This window comes from Ustilago hordei (assembly GCF_900519145.1).
Source record: "Ustilago hordei strain Uho2 genome assembly, contig: UHO2_contig_19, whole genome shotgun sequence".
Lineage (NCBI taxonomy): Eukaryota > Fungi > Basidiomycota > Ustilaginomycetes > Ustilaginales > Ustilaginaceae > Ustilago > Ustilago hordei.
The window spans coordinates 368031-388103 of record NW_024545256.1 but is presented as its reverse complement, the minus strand read 5'-3'; the positions used below and the strand labels follow the sequence as shown (position 1 = coordinate 388103).

Sequence of the window (20073 nt, the reverse complement as noted above, 5' to 3'; positions counted from 1 at the left end):
TACTCAACGCCCGATGTTGGGCCGAAGCACTCTGCACTGTTCAGAGGCTTTGTTCCAGATGGACAATACTTCCGGCAATGTATTTGGGAGAGGTAGCAAAGGGAAGATAACGATGACGAGGCCAATGCGAGCCCGGCAGTGATGAACGTCGTACTTTTGAGAGCTGACTGGATCCGACCTCTGTCTGTGACCGCACCTGTGTGTTCTTCCTCTCGGTGTGAGTGTACTGCAGAGGTGACGAGAACGGGATAGAAGGAGGCGGCAGGCGGATGTCGATAGAACTGACAGGGTCAACTGCTTTCGCTATGACCCTCGTTCAGTAGCACTTACCCCAGTGGGGCCAAAGCTGAGCCCTCTAACTCTTTTGAGCTGCAGCGGCAAGCAATTGAGGTCGAAAGGAGAGACAGCGTAGCGACGATCTGTTGACTTTGCTAATGTAGAGAGCTATTGCACGGATGGGACGAATTGAAAATGTCGCTATACAGATGTTGGTATAGTAAGACGACGAGACGACGATGTCGAGCGGCGAAACCCTGTGTGTGTCTACTTGGCGACAAGGTTCTGACTGAGATGGACAAGATGGTCTGTTGTGATGAGGAAGACAGACAGACTAGTGAGCCCGAAGTGACTGATGTATGGAGACGTGGATGCGATCAAGACGATGAAGAAGGCCAACTGGCGATGATGTAGATGGTGACAGGAGGGGAAAAAAGAGTAGGAACCAGTGGCAAGCAAGTCGCTGAACAGCAGACCAGATGAACAACAGCTGCTGATCAGCGTTGGGCTTCCCAACAGACTAATTCGCCAAATTTTGGCTCGGGGAAGGATTGGAGAACGTGGCTTGGTGCTACATAGTCGCTCTTCAGTGACGAGCACATGTACACGGCACAAGAGACAGATGGAAGGGAAGAAGCATGGTTGGACACGGGACCAGGACTGCTGGTGAGATGAGCGACGTCAGAGGGAGTACGCGAAATGACCGGTTGATCTGAGAAGGATCTACGCGGCCAAACAGTGTCAGAAGCAGAAGCCACGCATATGGCTGCGCTCCAAGAGCAGCACCGGACCTCGTACAACTCGGCCTGGATCCTGATCGTCCAGTCGCTCTAACGAGCAAGTACGCTGTCCCGGCTGTGGCTAGTTCAGCTGGTCGTCTGGAGAAATGCGCGGTGCTAGAGCGCTACAAGAAGAGGATGGAGGAGAGAGGGTGAGAGGGTGAGAGAGAGGGGGGAAACATGGACAACAAAGGGACGAAAGGGAGCTCGAGAGTTCCTTTTTCGGGAGCGCTTCGGCGGAATGATGCAGATAGAAAGGGAACGATCCGCGGCTGGACCTGGAGGAGAGGATGACTTTGAACAAAAGGATGGAGAAAGCGGAAGTGTAGTCGTGTTTGATCGTCCGCCTTCCCAATCGACCAAGTTTTTGTTTTATGCAGGGAAAGGTGTTTGAAACCGGTGGAGAGCGAGAGACAAGTTGAAAGAACAAGGAAGAGAACAAGGGAGAGAACAAGGGAGAGAAGCAGCTAGCAGCTGATAGTCCAGATGGAAGTCGCCGGTCAGGGTTTAAGCAGCAGCAGCAGCACAGCAGCTGTATCGAGGCAGGCTCAGGAGGGGGAAGAGAGCAAGCCACTGACAGCCAGGGAGGCACTAGAGGAGGAAGGGATGATTTGGATCCCAAAGCAGCATGCTTGCGTGATCAGCGACGGAGGCATGATGGCCTCAAATTCCAAACGGACCTTGAAATCGACTTATCGCCGTTTGGCTCCTTGGTCACGCCGTAGCTCCATTTTTAGCGACTCAAGCGGATGAGCACTTGATATCGTCAAAAACAGCGACGACCGCATCAAGAAAGTTGTCTTTTGCCCCGATAGCTCTCATTGACTCTAGCCAATTGACTTGATGGTGGGCACGCAACCTAATTGCGGGAAAATCAAAAAGAGAGAATTCCAAGAGTGACTAACTTACTGGAGAGTCATATCGCGCTGATTGGCGTGAGGGGTCGTCATGCCGAAGGAACAACAGGGTTGTCCAGAATGGTCGGCAAGCGGAATGATAGGGTGCTGCTGCATGATGCAACGCAAGCGAACTCGGCTGGATGGTGTGGCTGATCTGTTCCCGTCTCCCATTTGGCCTGACCTGATGGACCTTGTTCGACTACTTACATCAGCCTAGGTTTTCCGCTCTGTGCGACAACGACAAAGGTTTTGAGATTCACAGTGCGCCGAAAGGGAAGGCGGCCGAGACAACAAGATTTGAACAAGAAGAAGGCTGGATGCGGGCAGAACTTGAACACGTGATGGAAGCATGATCGAATTTGATCAGCTGCACGAAAAAGCCCGGACCGGAAGAGGCGCTTAACGGTACTACTAGTGGCGAGACATTGCCTTCGAAACAGCTGCAGCGGCGGAGCATCGATGAGAAACGAGTTCGGGGCACACATTTTCACGTACACAGACAAAGCGAGGCGTAGCAAACAAGGCAGAAGACGAGACCGAATGGTCAAAGGAGGGGCGAGTGATAGGAGCGAATGGTAAGTCACTGCAACTGTGAGACATGAGGACGCGGAAGCGAGGTTGCCCCGGTTTGCGCGCGTGCAATTCTTGGCGGGAACAAGGCTCTCTCGCTCCCTCTGGGAGACGGATAGACAACAACAACGACAACAACAACGACGACAGCAACTTGATACAATGGTATGACGCTGCTTTACCTTTACCTTTTTTTTTTTTTGTTTTTTTTTTTTTGTTACAAACATGCTCATAGCGTATGACGGGTCTAGCCACAGAGATCTTGCGTTCTGGCAAGCAAGCCTCAGATGCGAGGTGACTCAAACGACAGCTTGTTACTGTACCTTTGCTATTGACTGTATGGGATCAACACCAACAACTTTTAACACAATCACAGGCTCTATCATATCATGCTGGCAGGCTGAAGCCGTCTTTGGATTATCTATGTCGATAGTGACCCTTTTAATCTCGCTACGACAGGAAGAGACGACACGGTGCTCGTGATCTGGCCTGGTTGACTTTGCATTCTCCGCAGAGTGATTATCGATCGTCGATTCTTCTTTGTGGCAGCTTCCGCTTCTTTCTCTCAAACTGAGATCGCTCCATCGTCCACGTTGACGCGCGAATGTTGGTGTAAAAAAGTAGATGGCTAGAAACGAAGAGAAAGGCGAATTGCGACTTGCGGCTCAATTTAGTCCAGCTAGCTCGGGTGCGGAGAGCCAAATTGCAGGAACCTGCGCTGTTTGAGCGGACTCTATAGATCTTGCTTCCGTCGGGCGGCAAGGCTACAAAAGATGCTGCTAAGTTGACGGTGTTAGCCAGGATGGACAGCATGCTTGTACTTTCATTTTTCGCATCTCAGTGATCAGCAAGGCAAACTCGAAGACGAGTGAGGACGCGAATGTCAAAGTGCCTCTGATCCAACCCTTTGGAATACTGTATCGAAAAAGAATTGGCCCTTGCCTCGTGGAAAATTCGCTTTGCTAGCTCGCTTTCCGGCTGAATTTCAGTTGAAGATATACAAGTCCTGTATGCTAAGTTGGGCTACTGACAAGCTCCTAACATGAGTGTATAGTTTTCATGTAAAAAGTTTTTTTTTTTTTTTTTTTTTTTTTAAAATTTAAACTGTATGCTACTATGTATATGGTTATGTATATATACCTGATGATCACCTCCAAAGTTCATCAATCCACAATGAGTCACCTCTTATTGTTGCCCCTGAGTTGTGATTTCCTGTGTGTCACTATGACAACATATGTGCATCCCACATGCATTGCCACTTATGCATGGCTCCTCTTAATCAAGAACTAGCTCATGTTCCATGGACTCCATATTATTCTGTGAACCCTGTTGGGATGCCAACACATCTTTAACTACCCCTTCCGATGGCATTACCAGCCCTAACAACTGAGCTAGTTGAGATGTTGCTAGACCTTTCAGTGGCTTTGTTAGTATGTCTGCCACATTGCTTGCTGTTCCAACAAATTCAATTGCTATCTCTCCATCCTGCACATGGTCCCTGACAAAGTGATATCGAGTGTCTATGTGCTTCAATTTCCAATGTTTCGCTGGATCCTTGCTCACCTGAATGCATCCCTGACTGTCAGTGTGAAGGACTGGTTGGATCATTCCCATCTCCAGGTCCCTGAGGAGATAAGAGAAGAAAAGTGCCTCTCTTGCTGCTTCTGAGGTGGTGACAAATTCTGCTTCCACAGCCAATAATGCTACACACTTTTGAATGTGCAATTTCCAGCTAACGGGGCACCCATATATGTATGTTACTGCTCCTGATGTACTCCTTCATCCGTTCATTGGGTCTGACACCCAGTTCACATCTGTGTATGTGACGACTGGGCATTCCAAGTGCTTGCTTGATCTATCTCCAAAAATCAGTTTGTACTCACTGGTTTGGTTTAGGTACTTGAGCAGATGGATTGCTGCTTTCCATGCACTACTTGTTGGGCTTGACATATATCTTGCTAGTACCCCAACTGTGAATGAAACGTCCAGTCATGTGGTGTTTGATACCCATAATAGTTGTCCCACTAGCTCTTGGTATTGCTTGGCTTCCATCAGGTTACATTTGTCTTCCCTTGTAATATTAGCTATTCCTTGCATTGGTACCCAGGACTTCTGATTAGTCACTTGTAACCATTTGCTCACCATCACCTTAATGTAAGCTGACAGATCAAGTGACATCTTCTTCTGTGTCCTATCATGCTTGATTCTTACACCCAAGAACTCCTTCACTGGTTTGTTATCCTCTGTACCCCATTTTGCCATTACTTCCTTCTTGGTGTGGTCCACCTCCTCATGACTGGGGGACACTATGAGCATGTCATCCATGTACACTGTAATTATAGTTAGACTACCCTCAGTTCCTCTCGAGTATAAGCAAGGTGCACTCGGCATGCAATAGAAACCTATGCTTTGCAAGTGTGAATCCAATTCCACATTCCACTCTTGGCCTGATTGTTTTAGTCCATACAGTCCCTTAATTAACTGTAGAAACTTTCCTGGGGGAACCATTGTTCCAATTGGCAGCTTCAGGAAAACATCATGGTGTAGTGTCAAATTCAAATATGCCTGTTTTACATCGATGCAGTCCACCTCCCAATCTCATATGGTTGCTATGGCTAGAACTCCTCTGATAGCTTGGATAGGTGCCACTGGTGCAAATACATCTGTGTAGTCTATCCCCTCTCTTTGTGTGAATCCTCATGCTACCAACCTTGCCTTGAATTTTGTTGGGATCAAGTTTGCATCTGTTTTAATCTTTAAAACCAAATGCATGTCAACAGCATTCATCCCTTTTGGGAGGTTGGCAATTTCTCATGTACCCATGGCCCTGAGTCCATCCAGCTCCTTACACATCGCCTCCTCCCAATGTTTCTTGTCCTCTCTGGATAATGCTTCACTCACAGTTGGATCCAAGTTCTTCCATCTGTTATCATTTATTGCTGTGAGTCCGAGAATTGGACCATCAGTCTGCATCTCGGCATTGACATCATACATGGTGTATTTCATCACACCATTAGTTGAGTTCTCCTCCTCATTTGATTCATCAATCATATCCATGTCCAGGTATTCGTTGTGGGGCTTGTCAGGGGTCTCGCGCCTGAAACCCAGGTCGGTCTGTCGAGATACTCGGTGACTATCAAACTGTGCGACAGCTATTGTCTCGAGATACTCGGTGACTATCAAGTTGTGCAGTGACAGCAGGTGGCGTTTGTTGTATATACTATCGTAGGTTTCGGCTGACCTCTGTGGACACTCCGTTCAGGGGTAGCTCGGCACGATCAATATCAATGTTATGATGACACCAAGGTCTGGTGTGGGTGTTGATGATGATGAGGTTGATGGTGTTGGTGATGAGATTGGTGATGTCGATGATAATGAGGTTGATGGTGTTGATGATAAGAATGGTGATGTCAATGATAATGAGGTTGATGGTGTTGATGATAAGATTGGTGATGTCAATGATAATGAGGTTGATGGTGTTGGTGATAAGGTTGGTGGCGTCAACACGAGTGTCCAGTGTGTTGACTTGATGCTTTGAAGTGATCCCCGGACCGCAGTGGACTACTGCCTTCGGTTCTATCTATATCCGGACCGCTAACCTGCTATGGGCGCCTTCGGACGTCAGGTAGTGGTGATACAACACACACACTACGATGAGGAGCAACCTTGATAGATTGCTGCTATGCTGACTGAAACTAATGTATACTTATGCTGAAGTGATAACTAGTTATGGTGAGTAGAGTGGATGGGGATCCACTCGACCTATGATGATGAGAAAGCATGGTTATATACCTCTTCACAGCATCGCCAGCGATGCTGCTCCTGCTCTCTCTCCAGAGAGTACTTTCTTCATCGAGTACTGCTCAGGGGCCTCTCCTGCTTGGCACCCCTGTGCCTCTTGAGTGGTGTCGACTCCTTCGACACTGCTCCTCCTCCTCATGACCTGTGTCGACTCCTTCGACACTGCTCCTCCTCCTCATGACCTGTGTCGACTCCTTCGACACTGCTCCTCCTCCTCATGACCTGTGTCGACTTCCTGTCTCTCGAGCCCCTGAGTGGTAACCATCTGAGCTTGGTCCTCCTCATGGCTGCGCCTGCTCTTTGAGCTTGGTCCTCCTCGTGGCTGTGCCTGGTCCTCCTCGCATATGGGCTCAGTGCTCCTTTGCATGTGAATCCATAGGAGTCCATGGTCTCCATGGAGACTGCACTACGACCATGCTCTCTACTGGTATCGACTAGGTCTTCGATACCTGTGCTCCGTCCATATGAACCAGTGACCCTCCTGCTTCTTGAGCATTCAGGCCCATGACACGAGGGTCCAAAAGCCGAATCCATCGAGATTGGTAGTAGAGAGGCCCTACTACAGTTCTTGCTCAAATTGGTAAGAGTGGGAGCTTACAGCAAAACCCACCAGAATCAGTAGTATCATGATTGTATGACAGATCTCACTGAAACTGGCAAAAGGGGTGTCAATATCATGGATGGGTGGCAAAGATATCTGGGTCCACCACCAATGAAGCAGGGAACCTGCTTGGTAAATGATTCCAGGGCTGGTAGATGGGAGAAATGAAAGGGGGTGTGAACTATTGCTCAGATGAGGTGGGAATGACCCCTGTTGATGGTGAGACAATGTGAAGACTGTCCATCTGCAGGAAGCACAAGACATGGTGCTGGTGAGCAGCACCACAGGATGGATAGGAGGGGTAGAAAGGACAAGGAGGAGGAGGAGCAGTGCCAAAGAGACATTCCAGAGTAGGGTGCAATGTTGCATGGTGACATTGCAAGAATGGTTATATAACCTTGCTCTTCATCATAGCTGTTGAGTGGAGCTCCATCCACTCTACACCATACATTACTAGTTATAGCTTCACATAAGTATGCATTAGTATTTCCATCAACAGTAGCAATTGCAGAGCATTGCTTCTACATAGCACATGTGTTGTTTCACCACTCATTGACATCAATTGACATTCTGAAGGTGGTTCATACTGCAGTCTGGCTCTCTCGATCATTAGAACCAAAGGCAGTTGTCCACTATGGCTTGGGGATCACTTCAAGCACTCAGTCAACACACTGGACACTTGTGTCAGTGTTAACAACATCACTCACACCAGACCTTGGTGTCATCACAATACATCTATTGTTATTGATTGTGCTGAGCTACCTTTGGATGGAGTGTCCACAGAGGTCAGTCAAAACCTGCAATAGCAATCACCCTATCACATATTTGAGTGAGAAAAGTCATAGAGGCCTTCTATGACAGTTCTCGACAAGAATAATAATAGACAGCTGTTTACCACAGATCTCAATAAAATTGGTAGTAGTTCTAATTCTACTACAGATTTCAGGTTTCTGGCATGCGAGCCCTGACACACTTCAAGAGGACGAAACACATTGATATTGCCCACTTCTTCTTACAAGACAAGATTGCAAGTTGACAACTTATGATTGCTCTGGTCCAGAGCAGTGAAAACTTGGCTGACCTCCTCACTAAACCACTTGTGGCACCAATGCTCACACACCTTTGTCAAATGTTCAGACTATTAGCATTAGAAGCACATACTGGATTGAGAGGGGGTACTGAAAGAAACAATCCAGTGTGATGATATGGAGTGACATAAACAGCTACAAGGGGGATTGGGCAAAGGACAAACTAATTGGAGATCAAGGATCAGGTACAACCTAGTCCCACTCATTGTCAGATCTTGTCATGAAGTAGGATGTACCCATGTCCAGCAAGTGCCACCCAGTTTATATATATATCATGTGGGGAGCTTGAGGCTCCTGCCACATTCCTTTTCTTAGTCAATTGAGTATACATGTTTCTGTCCTAAAACAGCAGTGACATTGTGCTCTGACTCTCACTGATCGCCAGTCATTGGGACCCGTGCGATCCACCTTTTTCTCATCTATGGGTCTGGCCCGATTTCCATCTCATCATTGTTCTTGACGATTTTGCTGCGCCGATGATTCATTCGAATTTCTCTTCTACTGCTTTTTTTGGAAAGTGTTTCAAATTTTGGCCTTCTGGCTCTTGTCTCTTGTCTCCAAACCAAGACGTCTCCTCTTTCTTCCGGCTCGCCTTGCCACATCGAGCGAACGCATCGGGGCCCATCCATCATTGCTGCCACCACCGCCTCTTCCATTGTCATTGCCGCTCCTGATCCATACATCACCAGCCAGGCCCCCTCACGAGCCATCTTGATCCCAACGAGCATTCCGATTGACCCTGAACTGAACCTCACACCACTCGGCTCCGACGAGCTCTCAGCGAACATCATGTGGATCGCCGATTCCACTACCTCCGTCGCCAGGCGTCTTCGCCTTTTTCTAATCCTGCCCTCCGTCCTGCTTGCCTTTGCGTTCACTCTGACCCATGCCCATGACTCGGAGCCACTAATTTCTGGAGAGCCTGCTGTGAAGCAACGCGCTCCTGCAGCCGCTTCTTCTAATTGGCCATTTTCGATGCTGATGCTTGCTGCTCTCACCTGGGCCTTACTCGAATATGCCCAATTTGTTCTTCTTCTGATGACCGATGAAGACGCAGTCATCTCTTGCTATCAGCAGCGATGCTCAGCTGCTCAGATGCTCACCGGACAGATTGTCAAGGGCGAAGAAGCTCATGAGCTGAAGAAAGAGCCAGCGGAAGGGGAGCTGCTCCAGCCACCCAAGACTTACGGGCGACTCCCCAGCGACCATGTCTCGACCAACATCATCCGCACTCCCTCTCAGCTTTCCGATGAGTCAGACGAGAAACATCACTACCATACACGGGGTGAGCGCGGCACGCCCGAGATTCTCTCGATCTGCACTTGCGAGGAGGAAGACTATCTCGTTGCTATCGAGGATGATGTGAGGAAGCCTGACCTTTGTGCGGTACATAAGCCGGTAAGACGCCAAGAAGGGAGAGTCAAGGTCGAGAAGGAGGGTGGCGAGGATGCGACCCATCTCAAGGCTTCGCAAGGTGCCGTCAAGGTTCAGGAAGATCATGGAGAGGGATCTGCGGTTAAGTCTGCGAGTCCGGAGATGCCGATGAAGACCAACGAAGCGGGGGAGTCTGACGCTGCGGCCGACCACAAAGCTAGACATGAGCAGGCTAAGGAGGAGCATCACTTGAAGCAGGACCTCCTTCCTGCAGTCGATTCGACGCCGATCGACGCCTTATAAGTTACCGGCAAACACCAAGACCGACAACTGGCACCATCCCTCTATTATGCGTTCCTCAACAAGCATTCTTGTTCAGTATCGTCATCACGGTCCAGTCGCGCTTGTCGCATCTGTCGGTCGAAGCAATCTGAGCAAATCAAACCCGGCATACACTCCCAAACCTCGCAAGCTTCGCCAAAACATGTTCTCAACACACACACTTCGTTCGAAAGCATCTTCATCTATCGCTATAGCCTAGCATTCGCATCATCGCATGCTCACAATTCCACTTGCATTACTGTATCAGCATTCGCGTTTCTGCACCCGTATCATCGCATAAGCGCATCCACAGTCGTCATCGCCGCGTCCTGCACCATCATTTCCCAATGTACCACCACCATCGCAATCGCACTGTTCACATTCCCTCCAAAACACAGTGCATAGTCGCGCCATGCACCTGAATTCTAGCTTGAGCCATAAAGCACGGAATTGCCTCTCTCCTTTCCAACCCTGACTCCGCTCCGACCTTCACGTGAGGGAATGCGCATTGTAAAGCCCACTTCGTAGCCTCATCATTCCTCTTCCGCAGCTCGCAATACAGCTCTTCTGCGGCTCTGACCAGCCCTGGTGGCTGTCTAGCATCCAGTGCTTCCAAAAAGGAAGAATGGGTGGTGATTGCCCACGCTACGTCGTCTGGCATGTGAGAGCCCAAATGGCGGACGATAGAAGTGAGGGTGGTGATGATGCAGAGCGTGAGTTGGGCGGGCAGGGTGGTTATTGAGGGATGGATGAATGGGTGTTCGCTGTGCGTATGGATGTGGTTCCTTTTGGCTTTGTGGGTGCTGACTGGGGTTAGGCCTGAGATGAGGCCCGCGTTTGAGGTTGGGCTTGGTTCCGATGTGAGCAACGCTGGTCTCTCGCTACCGTTCAGCTGGCAAGTTTGGCCACGAGGTTGAGGTGAGGAATGGTGATACCGAGGATCAAACCTCTTCATCAACCTCAATAGCACCTCAAACCTCGGCCAAGCATCATCCAACACCCGCTTCCTGACAAAATCAGGTACCCATTCCACCGCAGCCTCAACATACTTTGCTGCTGCCACCCAAACTCCTACATCTTTTTCCACCATCTCCTTCTCCATCTTTTCAAACCACCTCGCATCTCCCTCTCTTACCCTCGCACCTATTGCTGTTGGGGTGAGATCGATAATCGGCACCAACCTCGAGCCCAAAGGGGAGGTAGAGGTGGAATAGGGAGTGCCTAGACGGGTCATAACAAAAGGCCAAGCGCTGTTGATTATTGGCAGAAGCTCCGCTGTACGTGATTGAGGAGCAAGCGTTAGAATACCATGTCGTAGAAGATGGAGGACTCGAATGCGGAGTGAGGGGGAGGGTGAAGTGAGGAAGAAGGTCGATTTGGTTAAAATTGTTGCTGAAACTTGTTGACTTTTTGTCGGCTTATCCTCCTCTTCATCCTCTTTCCTTCCCTTATTCCCGTCTGAAGTTGGAGGAACGTCATCAAAAGCTTTCGAGTCCTCTCTTCGGGCAGCTAGCCATGATTTGAAGTCTTCCACCTCTCCCCTTTCTCCCCCTCCGTTCTCGAGAAGCGATGCACGGGGTGTGGGGATCTGGGTGGACTGCTCAGCAGCCATACACTCCATAATCCCACCCAACACACCCAACAATCCATCACTCACCCCTCCATGCGAATGGAAACTATCTAACGCATCCAGCACTTCATCAATCGCATCCTCCACCATCGGCACCACTTCGCTACCCAATACTCTGATCATTTCCACCAGCACAAACGGCGCTCTTTGTGCCGACACCAACGGCACAACCACCCCCCCACCTTTCCTCTCTCCAACCCCCTCCGAAGCAAAAGACCGCAGCTCCTCATCCAATCCCCCAATTAGCCTCTGACAAGCAGAACCGAGAATGTAATCTGCATGATCAAGCAAACAATTCTTAACATCACCGTAGGCCGTGTTAAATGCAATATCCTGCATCGCTGCTGATGACGCTTGCTGTACAAGACCGGAGATGGGAGTGGAGGAAATGGAGATGGCTGAGATAAGCGGATATGCTCCACGCTGGAGTAAGGGTCGGAATGATTGTCCTAGCAGTCTCGATGATGAGGAGAGGAGGGAGAAGAGGAGAGAGTTGGAGAGGTCTAGTTCTTTTTGCGCTTGTCTGTGTCTTTGTTGTACACTAAGCTGTGTACTGGGGGTGGAGTTGGGGCGAGTGAGATCGGCGCAACGGACGAAAGCTAGGTCGAGCACAGGACCCAGGCGACTGGGGGTGGAGGAGGAAAGGTTGGTGGGGTAAAGTGATATGCCTTTTACATTTTCTACCAAAGACTCTACCTGGTCTGCGCCTGTTCGTGTTGTAAGGTCGTTAGAAGGTTTGGCTTGCGTTTCCTGTTCTGGCGCGGAGGGACCGGGAAAGGAGGAGGAAGCTTCTTCAGCATCACCATCCAAAATATCCATAACTAACCCAAACACCCGCTTCCCCAAGCTATGCGCAACTTTCCTCATCTGCCTTCCTACCTCTCCACCACCTAGTTGCATGTTATCTAACACCGTTGCTACACCTCGTGCCATGTCAGCTGCTACTACTAGACATACAGCACTCTGCTCTCTCCCAGCATTATTGTGATCCGCTCTGATTGACCGCAGCTGACCAGCTCGAGTGATGAGCGTGGTGATCATCCCAAACGCATCCCTCGCTTTTCCCTTCTTCATGGTGATGGTGGGATTGCATTTGATCTGAGCGAGCAAAGACAGCGCCAATGAGCGTCCAAGATCGCAAAACATCTGAGAGAATTGACGAGATGTGCTGCTCTCCAAACCTGCAAACGACGGTTGTAGGCGCCAAATAGGGTTAGTGTTGTCAGGGGTTGGATCTTTGGTGTAGGTGAGCTGTTCGACTTTGAGCGGGCGCAGAAGTCGGAATGAAGATACCTGAACATCGTTTGCTATCATAGCGATCCTAGCGAGATCCATTGCGCTAGACTGCTCTGACAGCAAGCTCAGAAGAGTGCTCACCCTCAGCACCAACCTCGAAACGGCCACGTCGTCATGTGCACCAACCACCGCCGGCAGCCTCTCCAGCGCAGCAATAAGGATGTTCCACAGCGCAGACCCATCTCTCAGCCTGGCCTCGAACTCACTTCCACCTTTTTGCAGAGCTTCAAATGACAGTTTAGCGTTTCGGACCGTAGGAGCGGAGTTATGGCTTGAGGCAAGATCAACAATCCACGTTAGGATTGTCTCTATACTCTTCCCTCTATCCGTAGTATTCGTGTTGGTCGCGTCAAGTCGAGCCATGGCTTGCAGCTGAGTGTCTAGCCATCCAAACGACCGTGAGCAGTGGGTGAGAAGGAGGATAGAGAGCCGCAGCATAGAAACCTGCACGGTTGAATGGGTGGAAGAGGGTAGGGATGTGCCGGCGAGAGAGGGGCTGGTCAGGGAAGAGAATGTTTTCAGCGCCAGATGCACTTGTGCTAGGGTTGAGAGTGTCCATTGCACTTCCTTGTCAGCTTTGTCGGTTGGGGTGGGTGTCGGTTGTGGTGCTTCGTCGGGGGTTGCGGTTTGGGACCCTGTCTCTGAGAGTGTGTCGAAATGTGCGAAATCTTCCAAACTTGTAACCTTGACCTCAGCACTCTCTCCGGCAGTACTGCGACTGAGATGGACGACGTCATTGCTGAGCACTTCAGAAAGACACTCATCCGCCAGCGTCGCTCTTAGCAAGTCGCCGAGCATTGAGATGCTCTCTGCCACCACAGCGCTCGGTGTAGGCTTTTGCTTCCTTGCTTCAGGTTGCGACTTTAACCGGCTTGTGGCGAGACGTGTCAGGGAGGATGTTATGCCTGGTAGAAGCGGACGTAATCGCATAGCTGATGCCTTTCTCGCCGCCTCCTTATCTGGTGAGCTGGGGAGGTGGACGCAGTGTAGCGGCGAAACCTCGAGCCACGAATCCTCCAAGGTAAATCTGGAGGGAAGCGGACACGTACCGCCGATCCAGACCAACAATGCATCCTTCGCAACGCGCATTGCAGCCGTCCTCACCTCCGTTGTCTCCTGCGACGATTCTGCGATCGCAAAACAGGAAAAGAGGACAAAACTTAGTGCTCCTTTTGCGACTCTTTCTGACGTTACGTATGCTAGGTGACCCGATGTTGGGAAGAGCAACTCCATATGTGCCTCTAGTATCTCCTTGCCCTTGCTTGGCTCCTCTGCATCCAAGTCTGGCTGTGTGGGAACGTCGTCCAAAGATGGCAGATCTGAGATGCCGTCCCATTCCCATCCTTCCTCCTCCCTCTTCTTCTCCTTTCCTGCCGGTTGCGACACTTTGAAGCGGGGCGATAGCAGCTCAGTCAGCACCTTTAATGCTGCAAGCTTTGCTTCATCGCTACTTGTTCCCTTTGCCTCTCCACCAGCTTTGCCAGGTTCAGCCAGCACGGAACTCGAAAGAATCACCAAATCGCACCAAATCTGCCACCCCTTCCCACCACCGTCGTTTGCCGACAATGCATTCCACCATCGACTACATAGCAGCGCTAGCACTTGTAGTACACCTTCTACTACCGAATCGGGTAGACTCGTGAGACCCTTGGGCGCGGAGGAAATGAGCTCTGAGAGCGGATAGAAGACGTAGTTGATTAGCGAAGGTGGTAGGGTGGGATCTTCATCTTGCGATACTAGGCGAGAAGCTGATGCGTGGTGTGAAGAGGGGCCAGTGGTGGCAGATGCGGAGAGAAGGGTATGGAGGGTTGATTTCAGCCGTCGCAAGCAAGCGATAGTTTGTTGTGTCGAGGTATGGGAAGGGGTTCGAGAGGTTAGCGAGAGAAGTTCGACACAGATTGGTTTAAGGCGTTGGAATGGTGTCGAAGCGGTAGAAGTGTTTGGGCCCGGTTGTGAGAATGGGCCTGCTGTTGAGGAGAACATCCTTGCTCATGGGCGGCTAGTATGCGTTCGGAAAGGGAAGTGAAGGGCAAAAGAAGGGTTCAACAGCGTTCAAAGGGTTCTTCTCGTGGTGGAGGAGCAATTCCGAGACCCGAACTGTTGAGGATGTTAGATTTTGTCAAGGGTCTGTCTGCCCAACTCTGCAAGTGCAACACTGATTTTTGGGTTGCTTGCACTCGATGTGGGGCAAGCCGAAATCCGCTTTGCACCGAAAAGACCAACACCAACACTACTTCTTCTTGTGTCTCACTTCATTCCTTTTCTCCCTTGACACTCCATCATTAAGACCTACTCAAAAGAATTACGAAGACAAGATGGCTTCAAACGCCTCCGCAGAGGGCGTGGTCACACTGAAAATGATCAACGAACTCCAACAGCAAGTTCTCGACAACAATCCCATCTACAAATACTTGCTTTCCGATGTAAGCTTCCCCTTACCCCCTTCTCCCCTCTATTATTTAGACGCCAGAAGTGCCCCTACTAACGCTCATCCTTCCTCCGAACCCCCTTCCTTGGTCCCCTTCCTTGGTCCCCTTCCTTGGTCCCCTTCCTTGGTCCCCTTCCTTGGCCCCCTTACAGCTAACAATCATCCACGTCTCCCCCGGCCTCATCGAAGCACAAGTTCCAGTCTCAAAAACTCTCATGAACAGCAAATCCATCCTCCATGGCTCCACTTCGGCAACCATTATCGATTGGATCGGAGGCATCGTCATTGCTTCCACTTCGCCTGATCGTTTCAAGAACCGCGGTGTCAGTGTCGATATCCATGTGACGTATGTTGGTGCTGCGAAAGAGGGCGATCTGTTGTTGATCAAGGGTACAAGTAGTAAGGTCGGAAGGAATTTGGCATTTATCCATGTTGAGATCAAGGCAAGGAAACAGGGTGGGAGGGAAACGGGGGAGGATGATAGGGTGGTTGTAAAAGGGAGTCACACTAAATATGTTGGTTGAATCGTATACTAGAGTAGAATATAGACATTGGATCGGTGCACGAAAGAAAGACTCTTCGTAGGAAGGTGCGTTTGTGGAGCAAGCAACCGCAAAGTGGACGTTGTGTGATCCGTAACATTGAGAAAGATATGTTATGTACAGTACATTGAGAGATGGGTATAGGTTTTGTGAATATATAAACAGGTTTGTGGGTGAATTGAGCCGCAATAGCATGCGCTGATCGTGGGTTGTGCCGTGGAGTCCAATCGCAAACACCGCACAGCTCCAAAGCCATACAGCAGAGATCTGCGCAATCAGGACAATCCGCTTCTTCCTAAGCGCCTGTTGTTGTTTTGTTCTCCTCTGTCACCGCTGCCGTTGCCGTTGCCGTCGCCGCTACCGCTGGCGCAGCAGACATCTGTGACGTAGCCTCATATTTCGGCAGCCTTTCCGCCTCGTTTACCCCCTTCTTTCCTTCATCCATCTTCCGCGTCCTATGCTCAGCGTCACTGTTTGCGATAGGATAATCTTCGACCGGTAGAGCACCTTGTTTCCAGCAACAGTTGAATCTACAACAGTTGTCTGCGCATGTGGAGTCGGCACCGTACGTGCCTGCATTTCCACAAATCCAAAAGGATAAAAGAATGTTAGCGGGGATGGCGGGAAAAGGGGAAAGGTGGGGAAGGGGTTGGGTGCTTACGGTTGTTGCAAATGGTATAAGAGAGCTGTGTGGCAATCTGGGCACAACAGTTTCCGAGTCCGAAAAGGAGCAATCCTAATCCGTCGGCCATGTTTGAAAGAATAGGGGAATAGGTGTCGGTGCTGGGTGAGAGAGGACAGTGGGAGTGAGTTTCAAGGGGCTGGTGATGGTGGTTAGAAGCGCAAAGACGTTATACGGCTAATCGAGTAGTGAGACTTGGGGTTAGTACCGACGGCAAACTCGCTTAACCGACGGAAGGACGCACCAATAGACCCTGAGACACCGAGTTGCAAACAAAAGAACATCACACTCTGACTTGGTAGGATTTCCGATATGAACCCCCCTGTCCACTTGACTCACTACCTCACTACACTATATGGCACACAAACAAGCAGCGACGCACACATTCGGACAAAAGAAATAGAGAAAGGCTGTGTACTACAATCATGCATTGCTATGCTATGCTTGAGAGGATAGATGACAACTAAAATGAACTACAGCGATGAGGTTTTAGCTAGAGATAGCCGAAACAGTCCTCTTGTCACCCCTCAACGAAGTGATCGGTGACCAAGAGTTCCTTGGGTCCTTTGCAAAAGTGTTTGCCGAGACCATAGGAGGAGAGCGGGAGCCTCCGTGAGCAGCAGTGCTTGCGATCACAGGCAGGTACTCGTCCGCACCGATCTCCATAGGTGCAGACCTGGGAGAGATCGAGGAAGAGTCGGGACTGCTACCGTCGGAACCATCTTCGCTCTTACCACCAATGGATGATCGGTTGTAGCGAGCACCAGCATCCGACGACGCAGAACGCCAGGATGCAGCAGCCTCGATCTTTGTGCTTTCGGGGGAGCGACGCAGCTCAGAGTCCCTGATGGGAGCAGAGAGAGGAGGCGAGAGACGCAGAGATGGAAGAGGCAATCTAGAGATCGAAGGCAAAGAAGCAGGAGCGCCGGCTCGACCAGAGCTGCTACCGATGGAAGAGCTCGAGAGACGAGGAAGCGTCAATGACTCTGTTGCACCTGCTGCGGAAGGACTACCGCTGCCTGGGGAAGGTGCGTCATTGCTGGGTCGGACAAAAAACCGAGCGGCTTCGGCAATATGGTGCTCGGCCAAGTTCCAGCACTGACGAGCGGTAGTCCACCATCGCGAAGCGTCAGGGCTAGGTCGGCTGTACTGAGTGCAAATGAGCAAGGCAGGGAAGGCAAAGAGGTTGCGACGACCAGTGATGCTGAGCACGGACAAGATCAAGTGGATGTTGTCAAGGGCTGCCTTCTGCTGACCTCGGTCTCCCTGGGGGCCACCAGCACGGCGAGCCTGCATGAGAAAGACAGAGCACTCAGCGACAAGGTGCATCTGAGCCCAGAACCAGGCACGGTGAGAGGCGGCGCTAGCCTCAGGCTCCTCAAGAAGACGGCTGGCCGACTTCATGTTGTAGTCATCAAACTTGTGCTCGACAACGAGCGCGGCAGCCCAGGACTGGAGAGCATCCTCACCCTTGCTGCAAGGCTCGTTGGCGTCAAGGACCAGGCCGAAGACAGTGGCGATCTCGGCAAGACGAGCGAATGAGTTGGTGACGTCGTCGCGAGTCTCATCACCGGAGGTGCCAAACTTGCGAGCAGCGGCAAGGACATCAGAGCGACGAACCATGGAAGGCTGGGTAGCAAGCGCAGAAATGGTCATGTCGAGGGTCCAGGCAAGAAGAACGAGGCGCTCGCAGGTAGCGCGACGAGGCCAGGATGACGACGAGAACGAGTCATGAGCGTAGCCGTTCTTGCGGGCAGGAGGGAGGTGGCCCTCAGCAAGGCGAAGGGTGGCAATGATGCGGACTGCATCGTTGGAGAAGGAGAGTGCACGCTGGATGCGGCCCATGCCAAGCTCATGTGCAGCAAGGAAGCAGAGCGTCATAGCAAGGTCGACGTCCGGACGGTCGAGAAGGGTGAAGCCATCCTGATCCTCTTCCTGAAGCATGCGACGAGCCGAGCGGGCGAAAGCCTCGCCGTGGGAGAAGCGACGCTCGCGCTCAGCCTCACTAATGCCCTGCTCGTAGCGAGCAGAGAGAGCAAACATGGCCATCAACAAGTAAGCGGGCACCTCGGAGGTGGAGAGATCACGAAGGAACGAGATCTCGTCCATGACAGAGCTGAAAGGGTGAATCTGGGAGAAGAAGATGCTGATGAGATCTCTCCTGCGCTCAGGTGCAACATTGTCGATGGTGAGGAGACCTTCGAGACGGGAGCTGATGGTGCCCAGAGACTGGGGGCTGGACTTGGAGCTGAGGGTGTTGGCACGAACGCGGCCAGAGACGTCGCTGCCACTTGGGGCGGGGGCATATGGGGCACCGCTGTATGCTGGTGTCAAGCCTTCAGTGGGGCGAAGAGTAGCACCAGAGTGAGCGCCAGGGCTGAGAGCGGTACTGGACTGGCCACCTTCATTAGCGACACGAGCAGTGGGGAGAACCATCTTGCCGTTGGCATCCGAGTAGCAACAAGTGCGACCGGAGAAGTCACAGTTGGAACAAGGAAGACCACCATCGCAGCGACGCTTGGCCTTGTGGCAAGCAACACAAGCCTTTTGGAGACGCTTGCGCTTGCGGCCAGTGGCAGCGTAGATGGTGGTGCCGTCGGCAGTGATGTGGGTGGTGCGGATGATGGGCTGCTCAGGCTGACTGGATGGGACAGGTGCTGGCGATGCGAAGGTGGGTGGCAAGGGCGAGGTGGAAGAACCGGCGTTGGCACTTCGGCGAGGCCGTGGTTCCGAGTGAGGGTGGGAAGGACCAGAGAGTGCACGGTAGGTGGAAGGCCCTGCGGAAGCAGAGTATGCAGAGTGAGCCATGTGTTGTTGCTGCTGCTGTTGATGGTGGTGGTGGTGGTGGTGGTGGTGGTGGTTGGAAGGAGCACGGTGCTGATCGCTGCTAGATGGCCATGACGAGTTGTGGTAGGTGGAGTGTGGTCTGGACATGTTGGGAGCTCCTGATGAGTTTATCTGAGTGTGATAAGCTAGATGCAAATAAATGCTCGAGTGCCAGGTGCGTTTGAAGTGGGGGGAGCGTGGAGAAGGGAGCGTGGAGAAGGGAGCGTGAAGAAGGGGAGCAAGCCAAAGCTGCTGCTACTGTTGTCTTGTATCAAATGTGGAAAAGGGCGGCGGAAGGACAAGGACGAGGAGGATACCGATGGACGATGGTAATGGTCAAAGGGGAAGGAGAGGGATAGAGGGGTGGGGAAAGGCGAGATTTGGGAAAGGGCTATATACGATCGGAGCGTTGACCACGAGGGAACAATGCCAAGACTTGGGCAGATCGAGCAGAGGAAGCGGGAATGAGGAGAGCAGAAAGAGGCAACGACAGCGGCGGACAGGATGAGGCGGCGGCGGAAGGCAAGCCAAAGGAGGCGAAGCGACGGAGGGAGAAGGTAGGTGTCTAAAATGCCAAGCATTCAGCTGAGTTTTGGACCGACGGGTTGTCCCACCTTCTGACCGCCTAAGCTGGTGCCTGAACGAGACAATCGGACACCGAAGTGGGGATAAGGGCCAGACGGGGCATGAGAAGAGAGAGAGAGAGAGAGAAGGCGAGATCACATGGGCACAAGCGAGAGGGCGAGAAGGGCGAGAAGGGCAACCATCACTGACTCGCAACTCAAAGGCCAGGCAACAAAGGAGGAGGCCAGAGGAGCTTAGGAGAGATGCGGAGACCTCACAAGGCGGATGGAAGGACGAGGGCATTAGAGCGAAGGAAGCCAAAGCCCAAATGCAAGAAAGGAAAATGCCAAGAACGGGAGGATGAGCAGCACATCGACACTCATGACACTTGGCACA

The 20073-nt window shown here is 51.3% G+C and overlaps 5 protein-coding genes across 5 annotated transcripts; 2 read left to right on the top strand and 3 right to left on the bottom strand.

The window, feature by feature from the left end:
• Positions 1–8803: 8803 nt before the first annotated feature.
• On the top strand, positions 8804–9691 carry UHO2_06569 (uncharacterized protein; the record flags this gene model as incomplete). Its single annotated transcript, XM_041554985.1, has 1 exon — positions 8804–9691. One exon carries the CDS (start codon positions 8804–8806, stop codon positions 9689–9691), a length of 888 nt encoding a protein of 295 aa, XP_041410919.1.
• A 394-nt stretch (positions 9692–10085) lies between these two features.
• UHO2_06568 (uncharacterized protein) lies at positions 10086–14618 on the bottom strand (the record flags this gene model as incomplete). The annotated part of the gene is made up of 1 exon (XM_041554984.1): positions 10086–14618. One exon carries the CDS (start codon positions 14616–14618, stop codon positions 10086–10088), a length of 4533 nt encoding a protein of 1510 aa, XP_041410918.1.
• Positions 14619–14950: 332 nt separating this feature from the next.
• Positions 14951–15587, top strand: UHO2_06567 (uncharacterized protein; the record flags this gene model as incomplete). Its single annotated transcript, XM_041554983.1, has 2 exons — positions 14951–15058; positions 15216–15587. 2 exons carry the CDS (start codon positions 14951–14953, stop codon positions 15585–15587), a joined length of 480 nt encoding a protein of 159 aa, XP_041410917.1.
• A 313-nt stretch (positions 15588–15900) lies between these two features.
• Positions 15901–16357, bottom strand: UHO2_06566 (uncharacterized protein; the record flags this gene model as incomplete). The annotated part of the gene is made up of 2 exons (XM_041554982.1): positions 15901–16178; positions 16267–16357. The coding sequence occupies 2 exons, from the start codon at positions 16355–16357 to the stop codon at positions 15901–15903; spliced, it is 369 nt and encodes a 122-aa protein (XP_041410916.1).
• Positions 16358–16776: 419 nt separating this feature from the next.
• On the bottom strand, positions 16777–19221 carry UHO2_06565 (uncharacterized protein; the record flags this gene model as incomplete). Its single annotated transcript, XM_041554981.1, has 1 exon — positions 16777–19221. One exon carries the CDS (start codon positions 19219–19221, stop codon positions 16777–16779), a length of 2445 nt encoding a protein of 814 aa, XP_041410915.1.
• Between the last annotated feature and the right edge of the window lie 852 nt (positions 19222–20073).